Here is a 24,294-nt window from a genome sequence, read left to right on the forward strand (position 1 = left end):
TGTATTTTCAAAAATTATAATTTAGGACTTTGCATGTAGAATGGCACTTTTCCTGAATAACAACTTTACTACTGCTAATTAGTGGTAGTAGGTACCTAGTGAAATGTAAACAGAAGACAAAACTAATGTTTTGCCAAAGTTTGTATTATTAATAATAGCTTCGCATAATTCTCTCTTTGCTATACGTCGAAATAAGTCATAGTATTACCTTCCGAAGCTCGTATAGAATTACACGGTGCATCTGCCCAATATGGCAGACGATCTAATCCATTCAACCGATTTATTAATCCAAACTCCTTCATGTCTGTATGTCCCGTGAAAATAGTAGACACTTCGTTTAATGTGCCATTTCTCTGCAATGATAATTATTATTATTTCCTTGCTTCTTAATCATCGTGTGTTTAATATACATGATGCGTACATTCGTTAATACAGTTCATATAACAAGTATGTATGTACATATTTTTGTAGAAAATTAAAAAAATGTGAAGAAATCTAATACTTGTGGCAATCTTTTTGTTTGATAAGGAAATGTTTGTTTTTAAATGCTGCATGTATTAAATACGGTGATTAAATTACATTCGGTTTCTTTCTCATTGCTGAGAAACATCTATCGCGAAATAGTAGATATAGAATTATTCAGATTCGTGTTTAAGGCCATTATATTATCCAGGATTTAATTTTCTAAACTTGACATAAGGTAATTTATATGACTACAAAAAAAGGGTGATTTGTAGTATAAAGTAAAACATACAGATGTAATATTGAAAACATTAATAGAAGTTACTATAGTTTTCAAATTTTAGTAAATGCAATACTCTGAAAGAATACCATTCTGTGCATTCTGGTGCTTTGCCATAATTATAAATTAAGATATTACCAAGATTTCGAGATTATATTAATATTTCTTAATATTATTAAATAATATTAAGATTTCGAATAAATTTTTTATGCACCTTGATTTGGTCCATGATTTGGTCCCAATTATGGACCATGATTTGTTCATAAATAATAAATTGTTACCTACCCCAAGAAGGAGCCCCATTTGACTCATAGGACGTCGCGTTTTCGGAAAGAATCGGTGCGCAATGCTAACTAATGGATCATCGTATCCGAAAACTAGTTCTTGAGCAGTTACAGGAACAAATGGACTCATGTGCATGCCACTCAAGAACACGGATAATCCTACAGTAAGAAATCGAGGTAGGCTCTTGCTTTGTGTTGTCAGAGTCTAAAAAGTACAAAACATGTTAATCATAGAGAAATTTTCATCAGCATGCTGATAAATGTTACGTGATACACGCGTTAATAAAACAAATATTTTCATTCTTTGTTTGTGTGAATTTTCAAACGGTGGGCTGCTATGTAGTAGTGCTGCTACAAATCAAATAATTAAAATTTGCAGTAGATAAAACAGATGCGAATATGACGCAATAATTGATAACACTGGTTTATATAATTAAGCCATTACAAATACTCTACGATGTCATATATATAGATACAATGATAAAAAATTCACTTACGAGTAAGGGAATGTTTGGTACCATTAGCTTCACGTCTTTGTCCTTGGACAATTCTGGTACAAAATTCAATATTTTTTTGTGTTGGTAACTGACTGTACCATTGTTATGGAAAACGATATTGACTTTCTCCATATCCTCTCTATAAAGTAGAAAGGGTTCGTCCATTTATTGGTTTACTTTCCCTTTTCTGAGGTTACAAATATAAAAGCTAATAAAATAACTTGATTCCTGTGCAAAGTATTTACGGTTCTAAATTGTGATGTAATTAAAATTAATGTAACTAATTATCGTCACAGAAACATTCTGGATTTGACTTTTTGGTACGTGCAGCTTTAACCATCCATGGTCGCATGGGGTTCGCTGCACCCCAGCGTCATTTTTGAGTTAGCATTTTCGTATTTTTGAATATTTTAACTTTTGAGTGATAATTGTACATTCGTAATAATCGTACAATCATGTTCTAAGTCTTTTTCTAGAAATATAAATTTCGATACGTTGAAATTTGTATTTGAAAAAAATAGTCGTGGCTAAATGAGATTTTTTTTTTGTTAAAATTCCCCAAATTTTTAAATTCTATTATTAAGGTCTAAAAATTTACAGAAATATTGGCAAACACATATACTGGGGTGCGATACACCCCGTGTTACCACGAAAGGCTTCAGTGTCTATGACCAATCGTAACTTTATACTATATCAAATAAATTAAAAATTTATGAATTAATTATTTCTTATGCAAGGATTATAAAGCATCATTGAGTAATAAAATACGTAGTAGAATGCGAATACACTGTGGATGTTGCTAAAGAGTAAGGGTGTTGCGACACTTAATCTGCTTAAACTGCTTTTTATATGAGGAAGTAATAAATTGCTAATAACGGTTGTTGTGCCTCGATGATCTCAAAGAATTTCGAAATATTTCGAAACAAGAGCATCATTTCCGTGTAAATATACAATCTGATACGAACAGGAAACCGGAAATTCTTGCATCCAAAATTTACAAGTTAAACCGGAAGCAACTGATAAGCTACACATAGGTAATTTTATTAAAGTCGTGTAGTTATCATATTTAATTGATGCAACCAAATATTCATTATATTACGCAACGCTTAAAATGCGGTAAACGTATTAAGAAAAAAATCATTAAAAAAATACAACATTCTAGTGTACAAGAATAATATCGAATATTGAAATGTGTATTTTATATTAATGAACGTATGACTTCGTTAACTATAATGTATGTTAGACAAACGTACCTATAAACGAACGGACCAATTTCTTGCAGTTTTGGTTTCTCATTGAATTGCAGGAAATTTTCGGTGTTCGTCACGTTAAATATGTAGACTTTGGTCAGTCGAACAACGCCAGGCTTTTGCCAATAGTGAAAAGAAAGTGAGCCATTCCACAATCGCAGTTGCTGAAAAAAAAAATGTAAATCACGTATATTTGCTAATTATTGAAATGTAACTAAACATAAAGCAAATACATACTTTCACAATGTAAGAATAAGTATTGTGTATATTGCAATTTTTAGAGGCAGACTAACAAGCACGAATCTCTTATTTTATTTACCATTTTAAATTAAAGGTCAAATTTTTATGGTGTGAAGTGAGTATTCTTATACTTGTGTATAGGGTGTTTAAAAAAGGGTTCAGGGATAGTTGGGTAGGGAGAACTCAGCAAATTAGGTAAAAACGTGGTTAGTGACCATAAGAATTAATGTAAGCAGAGTTCGAAATTAATTTTAGTAATATAATTTCTCCTTGCATATCAACAAATTACTAAAAAAGTTATTCTAAACACACTTCTTCAATTTTCGTGGAGGCTTCACACTTTTCAGTCCTAGAATTCCAATACCCCTTTATAAATTCGCGGCTGGGGGTGACAACATTTTCCACTCGCCGTAGCAAGAAAGTATTATTTTTGTAACATTACAAGGTCACGAGACCATAAAAATTATTAATTGTAATATTTAATAAACGGAACTGTTAACTATGCTTCTTTACTTTACAAAATTATAACATTCATTTTATATGATTAAGACAATTAGCTCGTGACTCTGGTAATGGCAATCCCCACAAAATTACCTTCCTTAACAAAAAAAGGTTCAAAAAAGTGCGCCAAGTATACGCGCAGACGAACAAAAAGAAAAACTGTCGTAAATTTATTAATGTGCTATATTTAGCTTTACAAAACTAATGATATACAAAAATTGCGCCAATTATAACAACGACTATTCGTACAAACAATCGGATTTAAATTGAATAAAAGATTCATCATTGGAAGAAGCAAAGAAGACAATAATATTAAGCAGATATATTTTTATGGAAATAAATATTGCAATACCATTAGCTCGTGACTCTGGTAATGGTAATTTTCCAGCCTATTATCACTAAACATTATTTACTTGGAATCAGTTCGGGAAATATTACAGTTACGACGAAACTAATATCGTACGTTTTCAACTTAAATCTGAACTGAATAATGGCAGTGCTCTCAAATCCATATTAAATCTGACTTTTAAGTTGTTGAAAGGCAAGATGCATCCCAAATCTCAGAATATGCAACAGACTGACACGGTCTGATTGCAGACGAAGAATTGGGTCATGACTTTCTTCCGCCGATGGAAGCAAAGTAACATCAAGGAAAGATTAAGGATTATTCGCTTGTAGAAATATAGGAAATCGGTACCTCGAAGCTGCGAACGCAAAAACTGGTCTGAAAATTTAATAGCCACGATTAATGGCACACATTGTGAGTGAAACGTGTGAACTGCGTAACTTGTTCCTCGAGAAAGTGCAAGGCCGATAACGGAAATCAATTCTGTTTCCTCTTGATACTAGTAATTCGCAACGTTACGTGTGCATCCACTGTACATGGTGTCCCATTTTAATCGAGCTACGCTGAATGCCATCGAAATAGTTAGTGGTACAGAAGAATTCCAATTATGCGAATTAACTCAAGGACGCGATATTCAAATAAGAGATTCCTTTGTAGATAACCGAACGATTAAACTTTCAATGGAATGTCCGTTTATTTCGTAATGGTGCATTTATAAGTCTGAAATTAAATAAAAATTCAATGGCTTCCATCGTTCAAGGATATAGGACAGCAATCCTTTTAGGCGACTAAACCGCAGAATTTTAGTATAGGTTTCAGTATTGCAATCATCATTCCATTTGTTTCTGCTCAATTTCATTACTGCTTCTAAATATTGTTTTTGAAGTCGACAGCTATTTAAGCCGTGCTATTTTTCGGTCGAATTTTTCTTCAGCTTTTTCCGAGAACTGACGATCGGATGACACGGGTGAATTATAAAAGAATCTAACGAATTGACCGCCGAAACATTCTGCTCGAGGCTTACAGCTGTCATCGCCTCGAATTCCCATAGATCACGCTTACGGATGTACGTACCACGAAAGGCACCCCGTGGAGCTCGTGATTTATATCAATTCACACGGTTCGGACACGGAATTGACACGCGCCTGACACGGAAGTGATATGTGTCCCCAGATCCTAAAGGTCCAAACACACTAATAAACACAGTGGCAAGAAGAAGAGGGGATGGAGATGGAGGATCTCTTCTTCTCACCACTGGCACTAGGGTTTATACAAAAACCGACTTTTGGAAAAAATCGGTTTTCTAATTCTACTATTTCCCCCGAAAAAGGTAGAACCGGTTTTCGAATTTTCACAAAAAAGTAATTGAAATAGTTAATAAATGTTTGTACTTATTTTAAAAATTTTCGGTTTTTTTAATATTTAGGTATGGAATTACAAGAATATAACAAAGTAAAATATACTCTATCTATACAAATCCAAATAAATGAAAACAAATTAAAATAACTAAAATCCGTACAAAATATAAATTATAAATCTTTATTTCATTTACTATTTTTCTTCCGAAAATATGAACTCATGAAGATTAGTTTTACAGTAAACTGTTGCCTACTACAATACGCTTGTGTCCGAGGCGATTTCAAGTAAAAATGTTAACGTTTTCAATTAAATAATTAATTCATTTTTACATATTAATTATAGTATACATATAAAACCGTTTTTTTTTAAATTTAAAACCGGTTTCCAAATTTTACAAATTTATAAAAAAGTTGTGTTTAAACCATTTTTAAGAACCGTGTTTAAAAGCCGACAAACCCTAACTGGCACGAAACTGTATGTTTCTGGACACTTCTTAAGGCAGTTCTTTTATTGAATAACATTGTTGGGATAATGAAACTTCTACTTGCGAGGTTTTGTAGCTAAGTAGTTGTTAGATACTTAAAATTCTACTGCATTAAGAAGTATTTCAGATGAAAATTAATGTTATTACGAATTGACAAATAATAGTCGGTAGCATACAAAAAATAATCGTATACCAATATTGGTATGACGCTCACTATGGGAATTGTTTAAGTAATTTGTTTTCGTTTAATTCGATGAAAAGTAATTATTTTACGTACCTTCAAAATAACATAATCCACCCAAGGTATGCTGCTCAAGATAATACCGATTACCAGCGTTAGAATTCCAATAAGGATTGCTGACACTCTGCCTGTAAAACATAAAAACAGACCCTTACTTTTTGTTTATTTTCATTTACTTTGTTAATTACCATTGCTTCTTAAATAAATACTTATGAAGAGTGCAATAAACAATACTGTTTCTTGTACCTTTGTCCTAAATACATTAACCCTTATGTCAGTAACCGGGTACAGCTATACCCACCTAACATTGCATCTGAAAATTTTTTGTTCCCGTTAAAAAAAATTTCACCCTGCCAAATCGTCGTTATTTAAGTCTTTCGCTATCAATATATGCCCCTAATTCTAAAATATCTGGTTTGAAAATATTGCAAAAGTGCAAGCTTGGGTTAACAAAATTTTGAAAAAAATGTTTCTTTCGTCAGGCATTTTTTTCCAAACTGTATTGAAAATTTTCTTAACGCAAATTTGCAGCGCTTATTGCGCGATTAAACTTTTGTTCTGCCTCTTGTGCTTCAGAAGTTGTACGCGGAATAACGGGTGTGTCTATTTGACTATGAGGTTAGTTTCTACATCTTTAAAGGGCAGTAGGGCATGAATGAAAACATACCGTTGTTCTTGTCTTGAGTCACTCTATAAACCCACAAAGTTGCGTTCTAATCGTTGAATACGGGTTTGCGGTGTTTCCTTATGAGCTCGAAAAACTAAGCAAGAGACCGTGAAAATAACTTTAAAGTCCTTTCCAGGTACACGTGAAAAGTCCTGTATACCTGATAAAGGTCCCCCGGCTTACCTCAGGGCTGCAGAAGTCAAGTACGATGCAGAGTGACTCCTCTAAAGAACCTTAAATAGGTACATGATTTCACCACGCGGGTACAGCTGTAGGTACACCGGTTCATTGAACAACGTCGTAAAGTTGGTTATTGACATAAGGGTTAATAAATCAGTATGAAGACATTTTGATACTTTCGTCATGTGCGAGTTCCAACACGTGTGTAATTTTAGATTTATTGTCATAATATTATATTCTCATTAGATTGCACGATTCACGACCAGTATAAGGGATAGAAATATCTTTAGAGACAAAAGTTATTTTAAAAATTCCCTAAATGACCATGTATGTATATAATATATTTCCAAACACTTTCAAGTAAAACTTGAATATAGGTTTGTTATAATTTAATATATAATTTAATTATACATATTTGAGGTAGCCAGTACGCAACAGTAGATTGATAATAACCTCTTACAACATGCAAATAGGAGTTAGAGAATAATTTACATCCTTGTTATAAAAAGAGAAACTTCGAAAGTGGAGTTCAAGTGCTCGTTCAGTTTAAAAAAAAAAAACAAGACTGTCAAGAGTGAAAAGGACATGTAAGTCTTCGTAAGGTGTAGGGCACTCCTTGCTGACAGATTTGCTGATAACATTGCTTTACGGCTAATTAATTTCCATTTTTTTTTTCAAGCTGTTATACCCACAGCCTCATTAGGAATGTCACAAACCCGTGTCAGTGGCATGAATGGGCTGCTTAATCTGCAAATGGGTACCTTTTTTTTCCTCTTTTAATGACTACAGCAACACACGATGAAGCTAACACAACTAATGAAGCAAATCATGCTCGAGCAATTTCCTAATTTTGACATTTGAATAAACGTGAATTCATAGGGAAGGTTAAAATTTGAGTATTTTGAACTTCGCTTAAGGGGTTATACCTAGTCAGGCGGCCGAAAAGAGACGATTGTTTGTGATTTTTTTTTGAAAAAGCGGAAGCATATATTCTTATAGAACTTTTTTGCACTTAAAAGAGAAATATTTAAAGAACAGGTATAAAGTCTCTTCGTGAACTTCGTGCTGTAAAATATACGGTTTCGTTACAACCCAATGGAATATAGAAGAATACAAATTTCTGCACAATTCTTATAAATATAATTCTGAAGCACGATAGATTTGAAGGTTACTAGGATTAAGGATCTGCGCCTGTTGCTTGTATTAGTTTACATTTGGATGTCCGTGTGAAGAAAGTAGGATAATATGAAGAAAGTATACGATCAGCATCCGTCAATGCAATTACATTGACCTGGTGTGCCCATTTGTAATTTGCAGCAGCGAAACACGCGGAAGACTAATATATTGTTACACTCGCTTCTAGGTGGTTTCGCTCGCTAAATATTAAAATGGGTCGAAATAAAAAGACACCTATTTCTTATTTTTCAGTCCTCTAAAACACATCCAGAAACCAAAGCAATCGGAAATGAACACCTGAAAATTTTATAACTTTGGGGGTTAGTTTCACCCCCTAAATATGAAAACGGGCCGCTATAAAAAACACCTATATCTTATTTTTCGGTCCTCTAAAGCATATCCAAAATTCAAAGCAATCGAAGGCGGACACCTGGGAACCTCTCCATAGCTGGCATAAGAGATCTTGTAAAAAAGTTTGACGGTCCAGGTGGAAATCAATCTTGTGACAATAATTTGAATTATAATACATACGTTGAGATACATTAAATAATAATTTAGGTAACATTTCTGGCTTGAACAGTGCATTGTGAATGTAAATTCACTGCCCTGCTTTCAGATTGCCTGCCAACGCTATTCCAATGCCTGGTCAGTGGGAATTGTGAATTTCCGATCCTTAATTCACTTTCAACGTGTTTTACTCTCACTTCAAGGTCGATTAATAGAAACCCAAAGAAGGACGATGAGATATTTCATACAATTTTTTAGGGTCCTCCAGACGCGTTTCTTTTTCTGCTAAGAGTGCCAGTATTTTAAGAACCTTGGATTACACAATATTCGCTGTACAACGCACCCACCAGGACACCGTAGGAAATTAGCCTAATAGATTATGCCAAGGATCTTTCGTTAACTCTGTATCAAGGACGTTACAATTCTGAATATTCAACTACTTGTTTGCTGAAATTGTTACCTATTTGCGCATTCAGCAAAATGCTGATTTACTCAGCCTGCGTAAAAAAAGAACACGACGAGGCAACGCACACGTTATATAGGTATATTAACCGATAGAAATCAACAGACACTTAAAACACATCGTGTGAGGCTTGTAGAGTGTTATCGACTTCATTAGAATTGAGTAATAAATCGTCCTGTAGTTGAAAATGAATCCGATGGTAAAAAAAAGGTGAACATGTTAGAAGAAAGGGGAATCACTTCTGTAATTTTGAAGGGAGAAGCAAGATGGTTAGGAAACTAGTCTCCACTTCATTAAAATAATAACTTTTGGGGAAGAAGATCGAAGAAATTGGGATATTTATTATTCTTCTGTAAAATATCTTGGGCGACTAGATTTATGTGTGTTAGAAGAACTTAAAAATTGTCACACTTAAAGCCCATACTTTCCTAATTTTTACTTACACCTCGCACGTTTATTTTTCCTACGAAGTGACAGAATAGAAACTTTTGACTTTCAATTGTAAAAGTTTTATAAACAAATAGCTAGATGTTTGTACACATGTAGCTCTGTATCGATAAGCTTATTATAGCCCATTTTGTTGCATGAGTGTCGAACTACGTGCCTACCTATGTTTCGAATGAAATCAATGATGTAGGTGTGTGTTTCGGCAGAATTTCGAAGAAATAGGGTGGCAAGCGCCAAGGAATAACGTATAAATTACTGACTCCAATGCCAGACAAAAATGTCAACATTACTTTTCACAGAACGGAAATTCCCACATTCTTACATCCTAATTAGAATTTTGAGAACGTGATGTAAGTGTGCTTAACTCTGACTCACTCCTGTGTACCGTCATCTCTGTTAACGACGCGAAAGTTTCCACGCGGTGTGAAAAAGAGCAAGACTGGATACCTATATCCTTAAGTTTAAAGATTACAATATACTAGCTTCACTATCCGGCTTCGCCCGGAATATAGATTACGATTTTATATAATTTTTTTTTGTGAAAATAGTCACGTTTATTTGGATTGGGCAGGGACAAAACTAAAGAGCTACGGCACCTTTCGCGAACCCAGAGTTTATCGTTCGAAAGTTGTGAAAGAACGCACAAATATATAAACTCTTTACTTTATATGTTAAGATAGTAATGTTATTGTGGTATTTAACTCCTCGCACTGTAAATTATCTGCTCGTCCATCGACCACAGGTCTTTTACTGAATGCTGCACTTATTAAATACAAAATTTCTGTACAGGAAAACCGTATAGTACAGTGATTTTTCATTAAATAATTCATTTGATTCGACAAATGAGAAATTCTTCTTCCACAAGACAAAGTAAACTTGCCTAAATCGTATCCATTAAGAAGAAATGGTTATTACTTGAAAAATAACAGGGAAATTGAAACAAAATTAGTGGCAATGAACTTTAGAACATTAGCTTCAACCCCTTTTTTATGGAATTCCAAACTTTTAGAATCTAGAAACTAGAACAACATTTGCAAGGAACCCCCTGCCATAGAATCTTTTGTGGTGGAAACAGTGATTGAGAGACTTAAATAAATGAAAATTAGAGGGTAAATTATCAAAAATGTATGGTGGGTGTCGAAACGTCTGAAGTTTAAGCTTCAAACCCTATAGTTTATCATACATCATTTACTTTATGCGTGAATAAGCATTGTCATACAGAAGGACTTCTTCTCCCTTAATCTTTTACGACCAATATCTTCTTATCTACGTCACGCGGGTAAACAGTAGTATTTTATGGGTATTCATAGTTTTATCCATTAAATGGAGCTTCATAGTTTAACTTGAAGTTCGGCCCGACATACCAGGATCAAACTTTGCGCATCAATACCTGTAATAATATTAGTGTGTAATTTTAATTTAATTTAATACTTGGAGTGAAAAGGGTTGACTCCTAGGTTCTTGCTCGATTCAAAATCCCGGCGCAAATTAAATCAAAATAATCCTTATGGTGTAATTGAGAGAATGCTAAGTAACTTGTTACTTAGAAAGGTGCGGTACATGGTGTTCCTTAGCCATTCGTGGTATAAATTATCGTAGCCGTTGCATAATTTTACGATCTCTCCTTTCTCGGACGCTGCTGTTCACCGCCTTCGTTAAAATTCATTTTCTTCGCGTGTCCTCGAATAAAGGACTTCGAGATGAAGATCTTTCGGCCAGTCGTGTCTAAATGCAAGCCTTCGAATCGTCGTTATGTCACTTCCAGAAATTTGTTTATCGTGCTTGACCAAGTATTTAAGGGTTGGCTGATATTCACAAAGTGGGATATCGATCTAACTAATGATTATATGTTCATAGTAATGTAATGTAATATTGGGTTTTTTGAGAAGTTGGCAATCGAACTTAAAAGTTTCAGTTGTTTCAATATAACTTGAACGAGAAACACCGTACGAGATAATCGACGAAAGTGACGGGATCATCAACAATCGTGCATTATTTCATTGCAGTGAAGAAATAGGTACATAATTTTATAATTTTACGAACTTAATAAATACTTATGGAGAGCATTGTAATGCTGCTGTCGAAACTTTAAAAAATGATAATATGAACTGATCGACTAAATGAATATTTCAGTTTTAATGGATTATTTATAATTATACAATACTAAATAGATATAGGTATTGTCCAACCTTAATGACCAGTATCTATTGAACATTATTAAAGACTATGTCAGTGTAATTACTGCAGTAACGTTCTAAACATTTGGTAACTAATTATATGTCAAAATGTAATCTGAAAATTAACTTAGTTTCTACTATTTTTCTGAACACTACTATCTGAACAATAATACTACATTTTTCTAAATAGTAAGAATTAATATTGATTAAGAACTATATCGATATCGAATTTGAACACATTCTTCCCTTTATTCTATGTAACATTATTATTTTTCGTAGTGCTTATATAGAGTTTCTGTACACATATTGTGCGAAGTCTGAATATTATTTACGATAGGCTTCGCCCCATCACTAAATAGCTGTTACTTAAAAATCTTTCCACAGACTGCGTCGTAAATTAGCCATTAGTTACATCTTCTGCATACCTAGCACATAATACCTATTTCTCATTTTTTAGCACTATTGCACAATTTTATGCTTTCCCGAACGAAGGAACTGATTGCGCACAGTGAGATATCTTCGCGTTTTACGACCACTCCGCATTAAGTGGACCGCCCATTATCGTCCAAATGCTGAAAGCTAACAATCCAACAATTCCTGTATCTCCAAAAGTTATTATCCGATTCGACTGAAACTTTTTTTACTTTGAAGAATATACTTCTGGCTAGGAGGGAAACCAGAAAAAATACAAAAATTGAAAATTTATAATTTTCAAAGGCGTTAAAAGGACGACAAAATATAGGGGAAAAGTGATATCAAACTTCAAGTGTCGTTGTTTTCTAAAAAAATATCATTTTTGTAACTTTTTCTGACACCCCCCTCCCTAGCCAGAAGTATATTCTTCAAAATAAAAAAAGTTTCAGTCGAATCGGATAATAACTTTTGGGGATACAGGTCCCACCGATTTGGATGAAGTTTTTGATACCTTGACTTTAACGACTCCCCAGTGCCGTCTGTAGTGATTAATTATGAAACAAAAAATATATTTCTACAATGTAAGACATCCTTAATACAATGCAAAAAGTCCCATTAAATTATATATAGTAGTTTCCCTTTAATTAATTCCTAAAGATCACCTATTTTTTGGGGCTCTAGACCCGAACCTCCCCTTAGGGGGTCATTCTACTTTGATCGGCCGAAAAATGAAGACGTTTGTAAGGATTTTTTTCTGAGTAAATACAGCATATAATGAAATAAATCTTTTTAGTACTTATTAAGCTACTCTTGTATTATACAACAAAATTATTAAAAAGAATTTTTGCAGTTTGTTTTAATTGTTTTTTTTTACAGTATCAATATGGCACCTAAAAAAAGAGGTATGATGAAATTCAATTTTATTTCTGTTTCACATAATACTTAGTTTTAGTGAAGTTCTAGTTTGAGAGAAGCATCAGCTGTGTGAATGACGGTTTTATATAGGGCAATGTACAGTTACTATTGTAAGAAAAACAAAATGAGAGAAAGACGCTGTGCGTAGGCTACAGATGATGGCATTGGTAATTTTATTATAAATTTGGCATTACGTCATTAGAAAGTTAGATGCCGTGAATAATTCAGTGTCAGCTGGATATGGGTATCTGCGAGGACTTATTGATTATTATGCACGCCCTAATTTCTCGTAAAATGCGGTGTTGCCCCGTTAAGAGAACGAGTTCTCCGTTCCGTTAAGGGGACCAGTCAGATCGCTCGAAAATCACGTATTTTTTGCGAATTAATTACAAGGAGATGAATAGAAATTGTGACTAGTACTTTTAGGTAATGTTTGTTAATATTGTAAACAGTAAAAAAAAATATTTGAATAATATATATATTATTCAAATAATTATTTTTTTACTTTTTTTTACTTTTTTTTTTACTTTTATATATATATATATATATATATATATTATTATATTGAACATTCCTATCCCCGCTACTTCTATAATCGCCGCAGCGAGTGCAAGAGACTGATAATAAGCGAGCGGGTACGCGATACCGACAAGCCATAAATTTCGTTCAAGATAGCGGCGATATCATATGTATTACTGAAAGAAGATGACAAAGAGAAAAGGCGAGTCGAATACATAGTATACCAAGACCCTTGTGCCCCGAGCGGCGTTCTTACAACGGGACACCACAGTACACTATATTTCAATTTCATTAAAATCCCTGACATAAAGTGCAAAAGGTGATAAACCTTTGTTACAAGTATTATTATGGATTCTCCACTGTTGAAGTATGAAGTTTTTGATTAAGAATTTTAATTCAGACAGTAAAGTAAATTTATTGAATAAATTTCTTAATAGACAAAGTAGCGAAGCTAAACCTTACTTTATATTAGACACATTGAGTCAGAGCTCCTAAATTTCACTAAGCAGCCAGTTATTGGTACAAGTATTGTGAAAGGAGAATGGAAAACCCTACTTAGTCTACGTGTGAATATTTAATATCAATATGAGGCAACAAGGTTGCTATAATTTTGTATCGATCAATAAATATACAAGAACGATGAATATTTCTAAAAACCTATACGTTTCTCTCTTTCGCACAAACGGTCAATATTTGCAATTTAAAGCGTCGCAATAGAGCAATATGAATAATACGTGGAAACATTAGGCAAGATATTAAGAAATTCGTTGATTTTATTTTACGTCATTGAATAGATACATCGTCCAAGTTAATAAAAAATCATTCTATTGTATTTGTAACCTATTAAATCATTCCATTTCCATACAACATATGGATAATGCTATTCCATACTATTTACCAGGAATTACCATCCGAAGCAAATTATTCACGTTATGCGATTATGTTCATACAAGTTGCGGTAATTGGAAAATTATAATGCGCGTGATATCGATGCTGTACAGGAGTAAGTAATTATTCAGTCCACTCCATGTGAGGTAATTTTTGTGTAATGCACTATTTACTGAAAAATGAGGAGAACGAAACAAGAGAGTTTCATGCAGCTACTTATTCACCGACAATTTGTTTGAAGAATAAGAAAGAACAGTTAGAGGAAGACTTTTTACTAAGAAGGTTGTCATTCGACGTGGAATTCGAAAAGAAAAGGTGGATCGAGTGTAACCAAGATCGTCCACGAAAATTGCTCACTCGTCAAGGATCGCTGCACGGAAGCTACGTTTGCAATCATTTTTGCATGCCTTAGGGTCGATGGTCTCTGGGGAATGAAATTCACAGTTCACTTACATTTTATGATATCTTCCATTTTACATCAACCGAGATTACTTTACTGATATCACTGGCAGTGCACACAATTAGTTCCAACTTGTTGTTAGTAAAATATTTTTATGAAGCTTGTGTAAAATATAATATCTTAGTATTCAGTTAGGTATGCATAACAACTGACAGCAATTTAATTGTGAATAATAAAACTGAGGATGATAATATTTTGGTCAAGTGAATCTTTTGTGTGTTATATTTCCTACCTACGTTTGTCACCGCGTTAACAAATTATAAATGTGTCGATAATAGTATTGATAAAATATAGTATTAGTAAGGAACGAATAAGAATAACAAATGATTTTTCAGTCGTTAATGATCGAACCGAAGTACATTAAAAAACACTGATCATTGAAAAATAGAAAGAAAGTTTGTTAACGTACAAGTGTATTGAGATAAGCAAACTGTAAATAAAATAGATTGAAAGTGTAGTAATATACTATGGTAACAGTACAAAAATTTAGTTGCTAATAAATTGTCAAGAAATTCCATATTACTGTAACAAATTGAAATTTCATGATTTTAAAGTTGGATCCTGTAGGACTCTATCCACATAGTATTAGGATTTTATGAACATAATATTAAAAAACGTTTTTGTAATCAACGAACGTAGAGAAGAAAAACTTGTTGTTCAAACATACCTAATTGAATAGATATGTGCATAATTAAAGAATAACATTGTAATAATGCAAAACTTTTTTCTTTCCAATCCAAGTGCATTCAACTTAGACTCGAAATATAAAAAATTGATTTCTTAGTCAAACATATTTAAAACTGTACGGAAGCTCTTGGTGATCAGTCTCCGTGCTGTACGGAATGCTAATGGGCAGAGAGGATGAATCACATTCCAGTACCTAATAAAAGGTGTAGACATCAATAACTGTTCAATTATGCCGCACGTCTACATTAATTACGGCGTACGTACATACATGTATACCGATCTTTATCTGTTTTTATCGAGTGCAATGAGGTACATTCATATCGTACTCTGTGATCTTTAATTAATTCAATAAATTACCATGCAAATAGCTAACAGAATTGTGTATTTTTTATTCCATATTCATACTGCAAATAACTGTTAAAGACGTAAATGTAATTCTTCCTTCCTGTGATACTATTTTGAATACGCCTCAAGTCCACCCCCTCTTAAACCCGAGAAATTTTTATATTATTAATATATATATATTTTTTATTCCCCCTTAAAATGATTGAACTATATATATAGAAGATTTTCTTTAAAAGGTCATAGTTATTTATTTTTTGTCTTATTTTTAAAGGTGATATGTTAATAATTAATTTTCCCTACATATTCCCCCTTAAAATTATTGAGCTATTACCCAAAAAATTTATTGGGTTATATATATATATACAAAATATAGAATACCTATATGTCTGTATATTCCCTATTAATTTCTAAACCATTTGACTGACTTGCGCCTTGGGTCTAGCCGGGTAAGCATAGTGAAAAGTGCCACCAAACCAAACGGAACTTGGTGTATAGCAATCGATAGGTTGTTAAAAAAACTATTCCATACGAATAGAAATGTAATTTAATTCGTATGGAAATCGAATCGTCATTAAATTTGAGAAGAAATATTCATTCGAAATCTATCAATTTTCTGTTAAACAAAGCGATTAAAAGCCTTTATTGTAAATTTAATCCTTAAAGATACTAGATACTTAAAAGTATAGCTGAGCTGTTATACTATTCTGCATATGTATGTAGGAAATCGTAAAAGACACCGAAAAAATATAAAATACAAAGCTTTATAGTTCCGAATGGCATATGGTGGTGAAGAGTTTGTGAAGAAAAAATATTTTCTCAGAATTCACCCCGATCATACATTTCTTTCTTCTAAACCATTAATAGCATTAACTATGCTCATTCTCTTACAAAATCTACTATTAACTCTACGCGGCAAATCGTAAAAGGTTTTCAGAAAGGAAGTGCATTTCTATGCGGCCTTATTATTGACTTTAACGTCGGTAGTTCCGTAGAAAAATGGCGTAATGAGGAACATCCTCGAGGAAGTCACGTGTCATTTCCTGTACCCATAGGCAGAAGTGGAGTGTTATCTTAGAAGTATGTATGACTTTTTATTGTAATAATACACAGATCACTAGTCTCACAAAATTACGTTTCTGCAAAAGAAAAATGGAAAAATGTTCACAAACCCTTACATGTCTTTTTATCATGTAAATTGCGAATAAATTAAGAATTATATTTAGATGAAGTACCTACACCCCTTAATGATACTATTTAAATTATTCTACACGATAATGAAACATAAAAATCCCTAATAAACATGTGTAAGGCTTTCTTGGTTAAACAAATTTCAAATACGAAGTGCGTAGCGTAATTATTTTGTAATTTTATTATTATAAATGGCTTTCACCTCATTCCACACAGTTTTAACTGGTGATTTTTACCAATAACACTGTCTTCGACTAATTATCACGATGGAAGCATATTTATTCTGTGTTTCCATTACACTATGTATAAAAGCGCGAGAAAGTTGGATGGAGGGCGGCCTCCGAAATGTTGAAAATGACACACTAATTTAATTATCTTTTCCTTATTGATTCAATAAATGTAATGGCTCACCTTGAACTATGACATTCTTGTTCTTTCCAAGGCTTGCAATTAAGTTAATGAGAATCAGTTGGGTAAATGTAAAAGTTCGGTAAACGTGTAACACAGCTACGTAGCAACCCTAACGTATTGCATTGCGTTAGTTTTCAATTAAGGTCTAGAAATCACAACTACTTATGCAATCACGATTGTAATTAATTAGGTGCCCGTTATCGTGAAACAATTTGGTTAAAGCATTCTTGATTTGCAGCTTTATAAACCGTAAATAGGCCACAAGTTCATGACTCTGAACACAGAAAACATACAAAATAAATTTCGTGGAATATAGCTCGTTAGAAACTTTTAACATTCGTAAACTTTCACGACGTACCATCTAATTTTCATCATCCAGAGTCATTTATAACAGGACAACAATTAAAAAAGAAGCCGCAGGTTGTTTCAATGGACTCGTATGCAAGATATAACTTATTAACATATTCGACCCACCTTTCTAAGCGCGTTTTACTAATTTTGCGTGGAGTAGATATATATTGCAATATTTCTAAATTCTTTACTTCACACTTTTTCTTTACTGTTATCATTTTTTTAACTTTATAGTACTCTTACGAGATTCAGAATTAGTTTTAACAATTGTGAAAAGCTGTCGCAATTAGGGCTGGGACTATTCGAATAATTTAATATTCGAATATTTTACAAGTATTCGAATGCTACGAATAAACTTCGAATATTTGAGTATTCGAATGTTATTATTCGAATACTATTCGAATATTTGTGTATTCGAATGTTATTATTCGAATACTATTCGAATATTTGTGTATTCGAATGTTGTTATTCGAATACTATTCGAATACTGATGTAATATCCAAGTATTCGAATTCTATTCGAATATTTAAGTATTCAAATACTGATGTATTCGAATAGTATGGTGTGAAGTGGATCAAAATTAGCTTACAAGCTTTCACCCTGACAAGTGAACCTAAAGAACTTGATTTATAATTCACACCATACTATTCGAATACATCAGTATTTGAATACTTAAATATTCGAATAGTATTCGAATACTTGGATATTCTAACACATCAGTACTCGAATACTTGGATACTTGAATTATATTCGCCAAATAATTGAGCAACTGAAGTATTCGAATATTCGAATACCGAAAAATTGGACAAATAGTCCCAGCTCTAGTCGCAATTAGAAGAAGGCGATTCTGTACAGATACAATGTGTTTTTATAAGAGAATATTCGAATAGTAGAGTATTTGGTTAAAGTTCTACTGTCCTTCGAAAAAATAAAAAAATAAGCGAAACTTTGCGAGACACTGTTCGTTGATATTCTTTGCTATCAGTAAAGCTATAAAGTCGTTTTTAAATGATATCTACAAAGAAAATGGTAAGCATGTATTAAATATTTATCTGTGAATTGCGTTACAAATATATTAAAAAATTTTCTAAGTCATAACCGTTAATTATATTAAAGGAAATAGTACTTCTTCGAACCGAGCTATTCGACGGAGAAACAGTTTTGATTTTCTAAAATTAACAACGTGAATAAAAAATTATATTTATAATGGACTACTGATTGATGCTTAATTTAATTAAAATACATGTCTGATTACAATTATCAGCTTGAGGGGATCTTTTAAAAAGTATACAATCTCTGTGTGCATTTTGCTTACCAATTTCTGCGTAAATATGTAGAAGTAAGTTGGCGCAAAAATTGAGAAACCTGTAACTATAGAAAGTGTGGAAGCTTTCAAGAGGAATAACGGTCAATGTATTCAAGAAATTCTTGTGCAGTAAATTGCTCGTATTTCATTTGTTACACACACCGTCTATGTCGAATCGTTCTAGATTTCCTTTATCACGCATTCAAACAGCATACTGTTGCAGAATGTTTTAACAATATTACAGAACGGTTTTATTAACCAGATGAACAATAAAATAAAATTAATGCAACACTCGACGATGCACTTACATGAAAGTTCATAATGGCATCTCGCACATGCATTTTATTTCGAGGGACTTATATTTACGATCACTTGTTTAGTATACTTTTTCCTTCCAACTTTATGAAAGTTCAATTTGAACCTTCGACGCTTCCGTTTCCGGAACGTCCAGCTCGTTAAAATTTTCACTTCCGTCGTTTACAGAACACATCACAATTTCCAATGACTTCCGTTACAGTTTCGTCGCCTATCACAATTCAATAATTCCACGATATAAATCCCCATCTTACGTTAATTTTCTGCTCATCCTACGTTCATTAAAGTTATTGACTTCTACCTGCAACGAGTTTATTGACGTTGAAAGTAATATTATATTATCTGCTCATAGTCTGGAAAATTAGATTCAAATGCAGTGAAACGAGTTAAACAATCAAATTGAAATAACGCGACATGCAATTAACATTGGAAGGATTTATATCTTTACTGCTGAGCACCTGCTCTCCTAAAATATTAGAAACAGTATGCTGTAAAATTGTAACTAAAGTATATGGATTTTATTTTCATACATTGCATAATCCTTTATGTAGAACTTTTAATCCTAATAATTCGCGAAGCAATTGGTAAATTACTGATACTAAATTATTATTAATTAATATTAATACTAACGATTTCTTAATATTTGTATTACTATTTGTATTATTAATTAATATAAGCAATAATTGGTAATAATATTGTTATTGAAATTATTGAATATTATTGAAGTATTTTCGTTTATTTCGTCGATTTTAGAATGGCAGGATCTAAAAAATTCTGGTACAAAGCACGTAGCTAAAAAAATTCATGCTACTCTGATGAAAAATCGTCCAATTACACTGCACCCCGAATACTTAGTTACTTTCGTCATGGTATAAAAATTTCGTCATTCGACGAGCAGACTGCACGTGTACTGCGTTACACTTCAAAGAATTCGAAGAGCCTTCATCTAACGAATCTAATCAGTATTTATATTCCAGCTCCTCCGTTGCTCGACATTGAACCATGGAATTACAGAAATTTCAGTGGAAGATCGTTACGTTAACGATATAACGCATTAGCATTGTAAACCGTAGGTAGCAGCATATTACCCAAGGAACGGTCAGCTGAACGTCAACCGATGTTGCATATTACAACGTTATCTCATCAGTGCGGTTACTTAACAGCCATCGAAATACGTAATATCGAAGACGTGGCGAGTCCAGTCAACCGTGCCAAAAATGGCCGGGTTACGCTGGACCGTGTTTCGTTCAGCGTTTCTCCGAACGGGCGAGAGTGAAAGTGATCTCAAAATTGTTTAAGCGCGCATACATGCGTGCCCCTTGGGTTTCATACTTCATAAGTAACGGCTCCCACGTTTTGCAACCCGCCGTGTAAAAATGTTTGGACAGGTGCGGTTTTGTAACCCTGACTGCATTCCGCTGAAGGGGTCTGCCATTGATCAGGGCACGAACATTTCGAGGCAACACGGCCCATCGTGAACTTTTTTCTCGGTGATTGCCAGTAGTTTTAAGGTGACTAGGGTGGATGTACCAGTAAATGAACACGTACCAGTGAATGGACGTTTTATATTAAAACGAGTAAAATAAGCTACTAAAATAAGCAATTAATTAATTAGAGACTTCTTTTAATTCCTTGCTTCATATCCAAACAATTTTTGCAGCACGTGGAACCAATCGCGCTGCAAACATAATTTTATAAAAGTGTTCATTCATTAGCCCTAAGTGTTCATTTATGGGTGCGTTTACCCTACTAGCAACGATATATCGTTGTAATTGTTCAATGTTACAATACAAATTTTGTTCAATGTTACATAAAAAATTTTAATTCTCTGAGAAGTTGGGCTGCACTTCTCAATTCTTTCGCCACAACCCTCATCAGCCACGAACACTGCCTCTTCGTTAGTTTTTGATTTTCACATTGGGAATGATTGTTACCATAGATCTTCACCCATGTAATTATTTATAAGAGTCTATGATTTATTGATTTTTTTGCAATTGTACGATCAGAACATCCCTTATCCATATGAGTATCAGTGGATGCCTTTTCCTCACTTTATAATAATTTTCCTCGTAAAAACAAAGCTCAATTCGAATAAATGGTAATTAAACACTAACTATTAATATAGAAACAGAGGAGAAACTGCTGTTAATTTTGATTTTATTTATCTAAAAACCATGAGGCGTTATAGAAATTCTATTATCACAGTTACTATAAATTCTATTATCACAACCGATCTATATGCTGTTTCTGAATTCTCCCATAATGGTCTGATACACAAATTTATCCATACCTACCTAGTATGGAGTAAATATAAGATTTTGCCAATAAACATGGTGGCTTTATGGAAATTTCGGGCATACTACAGTTTTACTTGAGTTCGCTTTTGCGTACAAGACCGCTCGCCGAAAAAGGCCTGTTCTTATACAGCTTTGCCGAAATGTATTTTAGTTACAGGGTGACTTGTATGCCACGTCCTGCGCGAAGTTTAAAAAGAAAAGGAATGCAACGGTGACTAATTTATTTTTTTAGCAGTAGCCAGGCTACAGTTATCAGTTAAAACAGTTAATGACTTATGGCCAACAGAAGACTGGTCATCCAACACTCATATCTCTAAACTCTGTTTTATTAAAATACATGTGCCTTCTTACACAGGCTTCATCCTCTCGGCTTTTCATTATTTCACCGGTGTCTCGCAGCAGATTTTCTTTCCTATTGCGTGTCAGGCGTCTATCCCTCATTTTCACATCCCGCGCCTCGAGCGCTCTCAATCACAAAACCCGTAATTATTTGGAGATTCGCGTGGGAATAGCTTTAGAGGTCACACATTTGCCGATGTTTCGACAACCGTGAAGCACGTCCTCCACCCGTTTGTGCGCTGTCACTGACATACTCACCGGCATTTGACATTTCCCTCGAATAGATTATAAACTTTGTTTTACGTCAGACGTCTATTAGGATCGCAGTTCAGTTTCGCTTTGTTGTGAAAACGAACAGGTAACGCAGTCTGTTTGCGTTCAATTAGTGTGTTTTGATCGCATTCTTACCGTCGCCGGCATTTCCTCCGAGTGATTAAAAATATTTATAATTGGGACCACCGTATGCTATTAAATATACATATCTATAGTTCATCCTAGCGCTCTTCAGGCTGACGTAAAAGTAAGAAGAAGTTTGTTTACAAGTATTAAACACTGGTATTGGAGCGTTACGCGTCTATGCTTGTGCTTCTAGGGCTAATTCTTACAGAGTTGCATAAAAGGATTTCATACCGTGTACATTTTTTTTATTTTGTAAAATTAACGGGAGAAACTTGAACAAGGAGATGCGAGAAATAATACAATTGGTGATGTTAGGAAATTTAACGAGAATCAAAATTTAGTTTCTAAGTTTATGACAGTAACAATTGAATTAATCTACAAAGTGTAAACAGTAAATAAAAATATTCTGTAACTATTGAAAATAAGTACTAAATTTAAATCTCTCTTTTTTCATCTTTTTCTTATTCATATACTTCTTTTTATTTTATCTTTCTTTTCTTCTTACGTTTCTCTTTCTTTTTGCCTTCTTTGTATGAGTTATATTTTTGTCGCGTCGCTGTTAACAAAGGGTGTTACAGATTAGTAGATATTGTGATCTTACATTAATTAAATAAACAAATTAAATTGGAAAAATGAATATTGCAAGATCTAGATATTCAAACATTTGCAAGTACCTCATAATCATTTATTTATTTCCCTTGTTAACAGTGACGTGATAGAAATATAGCCCATACGATGAAAGCAAAAAAGAACGGAAAAAAGTAAGAAGAGAAAAAAAAAGATAAAAGAAAGAGAAGTATGATGAATATGTTCATACATACATGAAAAGGATAAACAAAGAGAGATTTGAATCTTCTACTCATATTTGCAATAGTTACAGAATATTTTCATTTACAGTTTACATTTTAATTATTCGCATTATTTAAGGACAATTATTTACATTCCATTAGATAAACGTTGTTTAAAATATTCGAAACATTCGTACTGCCCGAAACGTTCAAGCTTCAAGCTAGCCGACACAGTCGGACTGCTCGAGGTATGTACCTACTTACATTATACCTAGATTCGAGCCGTTCGAAAAAATTCGAGCTACTCGGTCCTTTTCGAGTCGCCAGATTTTTACCAATGTACGACTCGGCTCCGTTCGGATTTCCGGTTGCCCAAATATTCGATTATTAGAGTACTGTAGTACTAGTACCAGAGTACTGGAGGCTGCTAGAACAGCCCTAATTGTACATGATTGATGAAAAGTGGACTATAATTTACGTTTTTAAATCCGCTTTGTACCCCACCATATGATGGACGCGATAATAATATGTAGTTATATATAAAAAAAACGTAGGTGACACTTAAATCTCTACAACATGATTTCAGAAAATGTCCAAGTCTCACAGCATATCTTCCGGTCAAAACGAGTGACATTCATGAGAACAACTTATATCTTCAATAGCTTATGAAATAATTATGCGTATACACGCAACAGGAAATGCTGTAGGTATATTATAATGTAATTCAAATTAATTCAAATAATTTAAAATATATTTCAACGATATTAAAGAAGGAAATGCAAGCAACAGCTAAATTTTCTCCAAAATTTACATCTCGTTTTGTATGAAATTTATAGTTAATTTATGTATGCAATAAAAAATGAATACACTAATACCTATTTAGGGATATTATTAACGTTCACAACTATTAAACGCTTTGGAATGGAATTTTTGGTTAATATCTCCCATTCCGTTCCAATGTTTGTAATTTCAGATTCAATATTCAAATTGAACAAGCAGCAAGCCACTATAAAACTAATATTTCTTTAAAATTAAGGGAAGAATCCTATTTTATGGACTAACAACATAGGAAAATTTAGGAATTTTTTTTTAAGAAACTAGCATTTGGATT

At 33.3% G+C, this 24,294-nt stretch overlaps 2 protein-coding genes across 4 annotated transcripts in view; one reads left to right on the forward strand and one right to left on the reverse strand.

Annotated features, from left to right (window-relative positions):
• The window catches only part of Dsb (scavenger receptor class B member debris buster), a 62,583-nt gene that overhangs the window by 3,230 nt on the left and 35,059 nt on the right, over window positions 1-24,294 (reverse strand). For all 3 annotated transcript variants that reach the window (XM_076807208.1, XM_076807205.1, XM_076807207.1), the window contains exons 3-7: window positions 5,981-6,072; window positions 2,777-2,937; window positions 1,524-1,662; window positions 1,028-1,231; window positions 209-353 (exon numbers count right to left, since the gene is read on the reverse strand). In XM_076807208.1, coding sequence (XP_076663323.1) covers window positions 209-353; window positions 1,028-1,231; window positions 1,524-1,662; window positions 2,777-2,937; window positions 5,981-6,072 — 741 coding nt within the window. The remainder of the gene's footprint in view (window positions 1-208; window positions 354-1,027; window positions 1,232-1,523; window positions 1,663-2,776; window positions 2,938-5,980; window positions 6,073-24,294) is intronic.
• LOC143366286 (annexin B9) overlaps window positions 22,471-24,294 on the forward strand; it is a 171,661-nt gene continuing 169,837 nt past the window's right edge. Inside the window, exon 1 of the mRNA XM_076807225.1 lies at window positions 22,471-22,483. The gene's annotated coding sequence lies outside the window, so the exon portion shown is untranslated. The remainder of the gene's footprint in view (window positions 22,484-24,294) is intronic.

Source organism: Andrena cerasifolii, chromosome 2 (genome assembly GCF_050908995.1).
Source record: "Andrena cerasifolii isolate SP2316 chromosome 2, iyAndCera1_principal, whole genome shotgun sequence".
Lineage (NCBI taxonomy): Eukaryota > Metazoa > Arthropoda > Insecta > Hymenoptera > Andrenidae > Andrena > Andrena cerasifolii.